Genomic DNA, 11,834 nt, shown 5'->3' with positions numbered 1-11,834 from the left:
AACCACGGGTATCGAAATCCGGATTCTAGCGTTGTAAGTCCGCAGACATACCGCTGTGCCACTGGGGGCAATTATTATGGAAAATATAAGTGTAACAGTTAGGCTAATTATATGACAGACAAAAAACACAGTTTGGTTGTTGTTTGCTAGCAGTAGCTAAGAAAATGTCAAATGTGATCGTATTGAATTGTTTGTAGTTGGTGTAAAGTGTAAAGTGAAATTCACAAACAATACAGATTTCATGCCAAAGTTAAGCTTGTTTACCAAATGTTTTCTTTTGTTCTGAATGTACTTTATTCAGCATGCAGATTGAAATATTTCTGAAGGGATAGTTTTTACCTTCTTAACATTTCAGTATAAAGCACAGTTATAATGTAGAAGAACGCAGACTGTATGTCGTGGGGAAGAAGTAACAATATTTTGTGCTTATTTTTAAATAATATGATTTGTATATGAAGGAACTCAAAAAAGGGACAATATTTTAGATTCTATACTGAAAGAATGACTGATGAATAACTGGTCAGACATGAGAGACCTGATCAAGGCTGCTACCAAGCTCACTCTGAAGTCACTGATCAAGATCTAATGAACTCCACCTACTAAGAGACCATAACAAGAGAACCAGACATTCACTGATCAGACTAGATACTAATCAGCCTCTCTACAGACAAACCAGTGATATAATTCCAAGAGGTGAAGGCCAAGGTCTCAGCAACATCCAAGGAACATGGGCTGAATTACGAGTATCCACTGTGAGGTTGCAGCATAGAAAATTGAAATATATCTCCTGTGTCTACAACTTCAAGTTGACCATCATATGTCATAGCCAAAAAGTTTTCAAGTCCTTCAGGAGGAAGATGGGATCCAACACCAGGAAAGTCTGTTAATGGGATGTGCCAGTGGTCTAGCCTCCAACTATCACGATGGCATTTATAAACTACCATTAGTGGGGGTGCCCCCCACCATGATGGTTGAACAGTGATAAGGGATGAGAACCTCGCTGCAAGAAAAAGTAAACTGCCCTCTAGACCATACGACCAAATGGCAAAGCATTTCATATGATGGTGGTGGGATCCACCTGAGTTCCTCTACAAATTTTTATTGAACTTAATTCAGACAATGTCTGACATGAACTTGTGATGTAAAGACATCAGTTTGATAGACATGGATAATTCTGTGTATAAATATATAGACATGAAAATGTACCAGTGCTATGCGTGGCATTTATTTCAATGGCTCCACAGGGATGGTAGGCGTGGGCGTCAACACCGTGTGTAAGTCTACTGAGTAGTGGCAGTAAACAAAGGTACCTGTGCAAAACACGTGTTTGTTGTTAACTTTAGTAGCAAAAAGTAAAATAGCTGCTTATGATTGCCTATGGATTTAAACTCGATCTTTGAATGGTATTGAATACCAGTGGTATTATATCAGATGTCATCGAAATTGGTTCTCCGCACGAACTTCTGACGTCAATAGTCAACCTGAACAGTCAGACTGAGGGACAACTGTGTTATATATATATTGATAGTTTGTTTTCAAATATTTGCAAAATAATTCATGTACAAATGTTCAACTATACTAAGAATACAATGTTTAATTATGTTTGCGATTTTATAAAATGATTCTCAAAATTCCTTAAATATATATATAGTCAATTTATGTTTAAAAATTAATTTATGAAGCATAATTTGTTTTGCAGACTTCCCGAAGGAGACCTGTTTGCATGTAATGTTCAGTTTTTTATTATCATGATAAAAATCATTACAATAGTTTATAAAGATGTTTGAAAGTAGTAGTTGGGATTTCAAGTAATTTAACTTGTCGTTTCATTAAGACTCGTAGTCATTTGCCACTTATTAAAATTTGATATTTATGTGTTCCAACATTCTCATTTAGTTCACTTTCAGCTTTATTCCCTACTAGAAATAATGTTAGTTTTGTTTCCTTGTGACTTAGCTTTCATCACCTATTGAAAAAAAAGTATTTTCGTAATTATGAAAATACTAACAACATACTTAAGCTGTAAACACCATCTATGGTACATTTAATTAATGACGTCAATAAATGTTGATAGGTTGCATACATTTGGTTGTTTGTTTCAGAAGTTTCGCGCATAGTTACCAAAGAGCTACCTGTGTATAATTGATCCTAAGTTTGAACTAATGGACTAGAGGGAGGGCAGATTGTGAATGGCACCCATCACGAATTCCTGAGATACCATTGGCTGACTTAGTAGTGAGATTTGACCTTGGGTTTTATAGCACACTCATGGCCCCAAATACAGAATGCCTTTTTTGCGGTAGGCAGGCCTCGTTTATTTGGTAAAATAAACTATTGAAGTTATCCCAAAAATTTAAAGTATGTTTTAAGGAACATTGTGTAAGGAAGTGACTAAATTACATTGCCCTAGTTATCTGTTGTTCTGGACCATAATTTTATGGTATCACGTGTACTTTATCGTGGGAAAAATTGACAGAAAGTAGAATACATTATGTTTTGCTTTGTTGTTTTTTAAAGCAAAGCCACATTGGGTTATATCTTGTGTCCACCGCGGGGAATCGAATCTCCCTTAATTGTTTTGTTTGGAACGATAAAAAGTGACATAAGTAGCACACGAGCCCTCGGAAAAATACATTGTAAAGCTGTATATATATTTATAAAGCTACGTTTTCTCTCTTTGGAATAAATTGTCATCAAATTTGAACAGACGTGCAGAGATATGTATAATCCTGAAAACTCCAGTAAATTCGCTATTATTGATCTACACACTCGTTATTTTTCATTTCCTTATGAATTGAAAAAAGACCGTTTTCACTGTGTTTTACATTGTGTCTAGGGTCTTTGTTTTTCACAAATAAGTCAGAATCAAAAGATCTAATTTCAACAACGTAATACAATTTCTGTTCGAACCATCTGTTATATTGAAGATCCTACCCAATTATTTTTAACATCTCTTCACAACCCTTGAATATGAAACAAAACTAAAACTTAAAAATTAGGAGCCGATATGAGTGTTTAATCCCACACCATTCCACAACTAAAACTGTTATTTATCACCATCGGGAAAGTAGTTCTTTCTAATGCAATAGAAAAGCAATGAAATATTGTATTTTCTCTATTTGATAAAACAAATTAATAAAAAACAGACCACTATAGGGATAATTAAAACTTACACTGAAGATGGCATTTCAAACCCCATAAGGGTCACATACCTCTTATCAACAGCATAGTAATACCGAAGAGGTATAATATACTATTAGATGTTAATTAATTGGAACTCGCCCTCTAGATTTCAACATCACACTCTGTCATTCCTATTTTGTTATTTGTACCTCGGTTTTATTTTTCTGTCCTTTCTAAGTGTAAGTCCCGGCATGGCCAGATGGTTAGGGCGCTTGACTCGCCATCTGAGGGTCGCTGGTTCGAATCCCCGTCCCACCAAACATGCTCGACCTTTCTGCCGTGGGGGCGTTATAATTTGACAGTCAATCCCACTATTCGTTGGTAAAAGAGTAGCCCAGGAGTTGGCGGTGGGTGGTAATGACTAGCTGCCTTCCCTTTAGTCTTTCACTGCTAAATTAGGGACGGCTGGGCAGATTGCCCCGGTGTAGCTTTGTGCGAAATTCAAACCAAACCTTTCTAAGTGACGTTTTTCTATACATCCCAATTCAAAATTAAAGATAAAACATAATTCAATACGGGAGATGCTATTGTAATTCTGGGTCGTTTCTTTAGATGTTAAAATGAATATAAATGTAGAAACATTTGCTAACATCTGTCATTAATGTTGGTAAAAGATAAAAATTGTTGCCAATGTTTGGTAAAAGTGGAACGTTGCTAAAATATAATATATATATTTCATTAGTAAATAATGCTTTTTCAGCTGTTCAAAATTACCTGTCAGAAAAAGACTTCAATTAGATTTTTCTCCAATATCACATTGACTTAGATGCCGAAATTATACTTAAACTATTATGTTAATTCCCATGTTCTTTAGAAACGGGGATTTATATTTTTGCTATACGCTAAAATTTATGAAATAAATGAAAATTACCTTTTGTGTTTCATAAAGTAACAGTTTAAAGACACGCGTCTCGTCGCAAAGTTGATAAAATAGGGCCCTAGCAACTGCAGAAGAAAATATGTATGATTAATAACTAATTAACATACCGTGTCAGCAGATGGCAGCAGCAGTAATACATTTAATAAGGTAAGAGCATTCATTCGTTAAATATTAAAATCACGTCGTTAGTGTAGGGTTTATATATTTCTTATGTTGGATGTAAATATTTCAGTAAATATTTTATTTCGGAATAAATAACTAAACCACCTTTCAAGAAACAAACAAAAAATTATAATTCGATAGTTTTCATTTCTTTCCTGAATAATTGAAATGTTTATCCACCATTTTCATTAATGACTAGTATAAAACATTTGAAAATTCCTTTTATAAGGGTTTCTAAAGAGCATAAATATTTAAATATAAATTATTTTAACATAAAACAAAATATTACAATTATTAAGTATATAATTAGAAAGTACGTCAGCAGGTAAATAAAAATAGTCCTAAACAGATCTACAAAATCATACATGTTTTTTTATTGTTGTTTTTGTAGATTACAGCTGTAACTTGTTAAGTATTCTTTATTAGAACACTATGAAAAACATCATGACTTGGACCGGATGTGGCCTACTGGTATGCCTGCTCAGAGTGTGAACCCAATGATGTATGGTTTCGCATCCTTTTGCTGCAAAAATGCATTCTACAATTTCGGGCCGTTGGTGCACTAAAATAATAATGGTAATATTCCACTATTCGGTCAAAGAAGAGTAGACGAAGAATTGGCGGTGAGTGCTGCCTTTCCGATAGCCTGTGAGTTCGAAATTATCTGTTTATCCTTACATAATAAAGGAGTTGTTTACTGAAAGAAAAAGGCCATCCTTGTTGATTGGCCATTTTTTGTCCATGTGGAAGCCATGATATGTCTCATTCTACGCATGAATTCGGCATTCATTGGCTTATAGCTGTGACTGTGGGAAACATAGTTGTTACTCAGTTTGTTCAGTTACAAGTTGTATAGTCATTGTAAAAACACAAGTATTTCAGAAAGTAAGATTACACTGCACCTTTTGACTGCACCTGTCTCTGAACATCTAACGTATACATCTTAATTACAATCATGGTCGCACACATAAAATAAAACTACACATTTGACTGAAATGATGATATCTGGATAAGGGTATATCTGTATCCTGAATATCACATTTTGTCAACTACTACGCGTATTGACTAAGTTGTAAGATTTAAAAGTTACAAATACAAACTGGATCGTGGTTTTTAGAAGTCATCCAAGCTAGGCCTGAATGTTGTTTTGAAACTGGATCATATCACCCAAAATGATTAGATAAAAATATTATGAAATACAACTCTAAGTTATTGTATTTTGTCAAAATTATTTTTAAGATAGAAATTGCTGTTCAAATTTTGAATTATCAGATCTTATTTAAGTAAGTGTTAGTCCACGGAAACGAAGGTACGACCCTCTTAATTGGAAATCACCATCTCGTGCCCCAATTCACAATCAGCAATATCAAATGAACTAAAGAATTCTGGGTCTGAAGGTATATTGAAAATATCAGAAAAATACATGTGAAAAGCGATGTTCACTTTTCTTATCATAGTTCATTATGGATGTTTCTCAAACATGATTGATAAGTTTGAAATAATCATCTCATTAACATGTTAACATACCTTCTAAGTACGTGGTATATAAGTTCTTTCAAAACTTTGTCGTTAAAGGGTGTTTAATATAGATCAGCTATTAACAGTGTTTTAAGATCAACAGAAAAGCGATGTATTATATTTCACACTATATTAACAGTGTTTTAAGATCAACAGAAAAGCGATGTATTATATTTCACACTAGTAAAAAATTAAAATATTTTTCTCTAAATTTATTGGTGAAAACAATTTGACAGGAAATAAGTAAAAACGGTTATAATCTTCAAACTCTTAGAGTGAACTTTGTATTCCTCAAGAATTACTCCCCACATACAGACGTTTGCATTTCTGAGTAAAAGGGGTATCATTAGGAAGTTAACATTTACAAGACACCCTTCTGTAGTTAAGAGTGGGGGTATCCGAATGATCTTTGACAGTGAGGGTGCTTAACTGTGGTTAACAGTGAGTGGTACCCCAACTGAGGTTTGACAGTGAGTGTACCCAACTGATGGTTAACAGTGAGGTTACCCAACTGTTGTTAACAGACAGAATACCAAATTGATGATAACGGTAAGAGTACCCAATTGATGGTCAACAGACAGAATACCCAATTGATGGTAACGGTAAGAGTACCCAACTGATGGTTAACAGTGAGTTTACCCAACTGATGTTAACAGACAGAATACCCAATTGATGATAACGGTAAGAATATTCAAATGTGGTTAACAGACAGAATACCCAACTGATGTTAACAGACAGAATACCCAACTGATGGTTAACAATGAGAGTACCCAACTGATGGTTAACAATGAGAGTACCCACTGATGGTTAACAGTGAGTTTACCCAAGTGTGGTTAACAGTCAAAACTCAACGTGTGCTAAACATTACAGGTTTTCGCTTTGTGAGTGTACATCTTTATAACAGTAAGCACTTTTAATTAGATGTTGATATATTGAATTGCTTTCATTAAGTGATACGTCACTTTAAATAATTTTGGTTCTAATTTATAAAGTTAACTTACTTCTGGTCAGAATTTGTTAATAGTACAAAACAACTTTGGTAGATGCCTAGTACACTTTATTTCATATACATATACAACTGATATACACACAGTGGTCTATTGATTTATAGTTTCTGATTTTAGTGTCAATGCTCAGTCTTGTCGCAGTAATGATAAACAAAACATTCACGGGTTGAATTGTTTGTTTGTTTGTTTTTGAATTTCGCGCAAAGCTACACGAGGGCTATCTGCGCTAGCCGTCCCTAATTTAGCAGTGTAAGACTAGAGGGAAGGCAGCTAGTCATCACCACCCACCGCCAACTCTTGGGCTACTCTTTAACAACAAATAGTGGGATTGACCGTCACATTATAACGCCCCCACGGCTGAAAGGGCGAGCATGTTTGGTGGAACAGGGATTCGAACCCGCGACCCTCAGATTGCGAGTCGAGCGCCTTATCCACCTGGCCATGCCGGGCCCTCACTGGTTGAAAGTAATTATTTGAGTTAGCATAAGATAGAATTTGTTACTTAACTTGTTCTCTCCAAAAATCTAAGGAAATGTGAATGATCCGGAGAACGACCACTTTCGGAAATTTCAAAACGATCAGACAAAAATTGTATAGATACCACAGCTTCAGCAACAACCATTAAGTAGTTCGTTAGGACGTCATATGATAAGCTGATTCCTTCCTTCGGTGGTAAGCTTGAGGGCTTATAACGCTAAACATACTTATGCAATGTGTAGCTCTGCCCTTAAAATGAAACAGATAAAACATAGCTTCCTGCTTAGAAACAAACAAATACCCGATGATGACTTAAGTAGGTAGAAACGTTGCTACTTGTTTTTTGTTTTTCAATAAAAAGTTTTAATACCTATATCAACTGTCTCTACTATATATATAAACAAATCCCTCCCCCAAAGAAATGTATTGAGCTTTTTTCCTATTTCCAGTACATTAAATAGTTAAATAGAACATACTGTACTATCATAGATCATAGATCGAAGTAGCCACAGTACTTATTTTTCAGTTAAATATCTTTCAGCGTATTATTAATGCTTACACAAACAATGATGCGCTTAAAACAATGAGAAAATGGTTAGGCTTAGCTACTTTCATTAATTCCAAAGAATGAATCACGTTAAATGCACTATAAATAGTATATATATATATAATTTTCTCCCAAATTTCTTGAACTTAATTTATCATTTACTTCTTCCATGGACGAATAGAGTAAAGTTGGAAGATTGTTTGTGTGTTTCGGATATTCATGCAGAGCTAAACAAGGGTTACTGCGCTAGCCGTCCCTAATTTCGAACTGATACACTAGACGGAAGGTAGCTAGTCAGTAGTACCCACTGTCAATCCTTGAGATACTCTAATCGTATAGTGGGATTTGACGTTCACTCTTATAACGTAGTTACGGCCCTAAGTGCGAAGCGATATTTTGCGGAAACGGGAGGCAAACCACGGACACTCGGATTCACAGTCTTCAACATTATCCTAAATCTCCAAACCTTAGGGTTCTAGTAGCTGGTTGTGTACGCCAGCAGCCACACTCTGGGGGGGGGGGGGTTGTGAGAGACACTGGAGGGAAAACAAATGCTTCTTCTAAGAATACCTATTATTTAGTGCACAGAGACTGTTGAGGATCTGGCAGAAGGCTGACTATATGAAGAGTGATACTTACTTATTATGTCTACAGTGCTGTTATGGTGGTGTGGAAATCTGAAACACTTGTAATAATCAGCTAGCTGAGAAAGCGATGCAGCAGGATGTGTAAAAAACACCTGCTGGGCAGTATTTTTAGTTCACAAGAAGTAACCCTGATAGCCACCGCAGAAAAATCTGAGAGCTAATTGCCTTATTTCCCGTGATAACTGCATCCAAACATAAGTCACAAGTCACCTTCACAGATCTCTGTGATCTATAGTCTTGAATCTACTCTACATAGAATGGGTTGTTTGCAATGAATTTGCAATCCTTATGAATCTGCCAGTGAAACAGCCAACAAATGCAATCTTAAATCAGTTACCCGCATAGTCACTTGTGATGCGGCTATACAGGAAAGATGCAAAATGTAATAAAATACTTTAAAATGACAAGATTCATATTTGTATAATATCTCAGATGATGTAATCTGGGAAAAGAGCTTTTCAAACAAGTGATCACTGGCTTGTCTCACAATCTAGATAGGATGTGACTAGAACGAACAGTGTTGGATTCAGTGTTTTTACGAGAACATCTAATTCCATTTTTGGCCAGAGGTTCATCATTGATACAAGCATATAAATTAAAATCGAAACTAATCCTATTAAAACTAAAGAACAGAGAGAAGAATTTTGTTTTAACTTGTAGCCATTGAAAGACTTGCTCTTAATTATGGAAAACCTAAACGCAAAAGTGGGTAGAAAAAAAAAATCACTAGTAGGTTTTTACTTGGTGAAAGAGGTGACCTGTATATCAGGAACAGAATATTCCAACTGCATCTCAGGACATCACCACCATACAGCAGCACCAAAACAAAATTGAATATATGTTGTGCGTTGGAAGATAGCAAAGATCTATCATAAATGTAAGAAAATAAAGAGGTGAAGACTGAAACAGTGACCACCAACTGATGAGAACCACCATCAGAATCAAACTTAAGGCAAAGAGAAGGGAATTACCCGGGAAAAAATAGGATGTTGATAATATGCCAATAGAATTCGATTTGAAAACCAGAAAGAAACTTGAGATTCGCTCGGATTCTAAAGAAGATGTAAGACACAATGATCGAAAGCAAAAGAGGTATTGGTGGAAGCAGCAGAATAACATTTGGAAGTAAAAATGATATCTAAAACACCATGAACCTCTCAGAAAACTCTTAAACTTGTAGAAAAAGTTAAAACAGGTGGGCTTTCACAAACAAGAGCAAATAGTCAAATATAATGTTATAACGAAAGAAAGATAAACACTTTTAAAGAACGATGAGATCAGTTATGTAGCGAGTAAATGTATGGGAACTGAAGCCGAAGACAGAAACAAAAACTCCAAGAACAGAGCTCAACAGAATGTAAATTCCGAGAACAAGCAGTAAGAAAAGACAATGGTGGTACAGTCGTGATGAAGCCTAAAGATATTCAAAGGCGACAGACAGAGTCTTGCGAAGGCATGTTCTCTTCGGAAGACAATGATGCATCGGCTGAGATTGAGATAATAACAGAAGAAAACGAGCTACCAACAACGAGAATAGAAATCGTAAAAGCACTAAGTGAACTTAGAAATGGTAATTTTAAAGCAATTTCGATCCACTTTCTAATCATCTGGCTATTTTCCTGTAAACTACACTTATATGCACATTTTATGTAGAACTGTAATACTTTTCTAACCTGTGTTTTATGTATGTTTCCAGGGAAAGCGAAGCCATAAATCGATATTGGTGGAAATAAGACGCGAGAAAAGGCTATTGTAGCTTGCACATTAGAAACAAAAAAATATCTTTTTCAAGGAAATCACTAGACGAAATAACAGCGTTTAGCAAACCATCGTGAAATTAGTTTGAAAGGAAAGAAAAAAATAGGAAGTCCTATATCCTACAAATGATAGGATTATGATGAAACAAGCCACAAAAAAGAGTTCACTGTAAGATGGGATGTTTGTTTAAAGTTAAGCACAAAGCTACACAAATTGGCTATCTGTGCTCTGCCCACCAAGGGTATCGAAACCCGGTTTCTAGCGGTATAAGTCCCCAGACATACCGCTGTGCCACTTGGGGGCAGAACATGCTGTTTGTTTGAAGTTAAGCACAAAGCTACACAAAGGTCTATCTGTGCTCTGCTTACCACGGGTATCGAAACCCGGTTTCTAGCGGTATAAGTCCCCAGACATACCGCTGTGCCACTTGGGGGCAGAACATGCTGTTTGTTTGAAGTTAAGCACAAAGCTACACAAATTGGCTATCTGTGCTCTGCCCACTAAGGGTATCGAAACCCGGTTTCTAGCGTTGTGGGTCCGCAGACATACCGCTGTGCCACTGGGATGTTATTAAGTTCATTAGACACGATGAATGAATGAAATGTTCAGGTTGGTATTTGAAAACAATTATAAGATTATGTTTAATTATTCTGGTAATATTTTTCAAAGTATCAAAGACAGCTGGTAAGAATCAAGGTTGTTGTTGGTATATATGTAAGTGAAACAATATAAAACTATCTTAAAATATTTTCAAAACTCATTATTACTGGTTTCATAACTTCCAGGATAATCTTCAGTTTCTGAAATAAAGCTCTCTCTTCGCCAAATCTAGGTCGTTGTTCAAGACCTGGGTCAGGTTTTATCGGTATCTCTTTTTTTTCCCTGCTTTAAGATTTTGATGTTTACTGTCAAAAGCTATATTAATATTAAGAGGGTACGGCACATATATTTACCCTAATTCTTCTTCCCTCTTTTCAGGACCTGGGCTCTAACAAGACCTACTGAACAATGTAAAACTTCCCGTGTTTTTTTAACTTAAAGCTATATATATGTGTTTTAAATTCCTTCTGTGTGTTAAACTGTGTAGCATTTAATGTGGTTTTAAATTTATGAATAAAACAATTTTCATAAAATAATCTCTTATTCTTTTCAGAAGATTACAAAAAAAGAAAATATTTGAACGAAAGGTTCTTGTAAGATATATTTTTGCATAATACATTTATATATATATATTTATGGTAAAGTACAACTTTTTGCAACATCTGATACTAACCATAGTTATTTTCGTGTATGGTTAAATATCACTGATAGTATTTTGAAAATAAATTAAATTGTTATGTTTATTATTCTCGTCTCACAACTATTTATCAAATCATTTTGATAAAATACAAGAATATTAGTATGAAACTGAACATTTTTTAATATTTTTCCGAAACAAAAATATAAGCTGAAAATTTGAATATCATAGATAAAAAAGCACTTAATCCATTATGTGATATATTAAGCCGGTTCATTACGTGGTATATTAAACCGGTTCCTTGACGTCTAGTTGACTTTATAATATCTGTAATACAGCTGGATGGTTCGGTTCCTCGATGTCTAGTTGACTTTATAATATCTGTAATACAGCTGGATGGTTCGGTTCCTCGATGTCT

General features: G+C 35.1%; 1 protein-coding gene across 1 annotated transcript in view; it reads right to left on the bottom strand.

The window, feature by feature from the left end:
* Window positions 1-737: 737 nt before the first annotated feature.
* The window catches only part of LOC106469097 (myosin-11-like), a 57,349-nt gene continuing 46,252 nt past the window's right edge, over window positions 738-11,834 (bottom strand). Inside the window, exon 10 of the mRNA XM_013929551.2 lies at window positions 738-1,088. Coding sequence (XP_013785005.2) covers window positions 738-1,088 — 351 coding nt within the window. The remainder of the gene's footprint in view (window positions 1,089-11,834) is intronic.

The sequence above is a fragment of the Limulus polyphemus genome, unplaced genomic scaffold (assembly GCF_000517525.1).
Source record: "Limulus polyphemus unplaced genomic scaffold, Limulus_polyphemus-2.1.2 Scaffold3300, whole genome shotgun sequence".
Lineage (NCBI taxonomy): Eukaryota > Metazoa > Arthropoda > Merostomata > Xiphosura > Limulidae > Limulus > Limulus polyphemus.
This window is presented reverse-complemented; position numbering and strand designations above follow the sequence as displayed.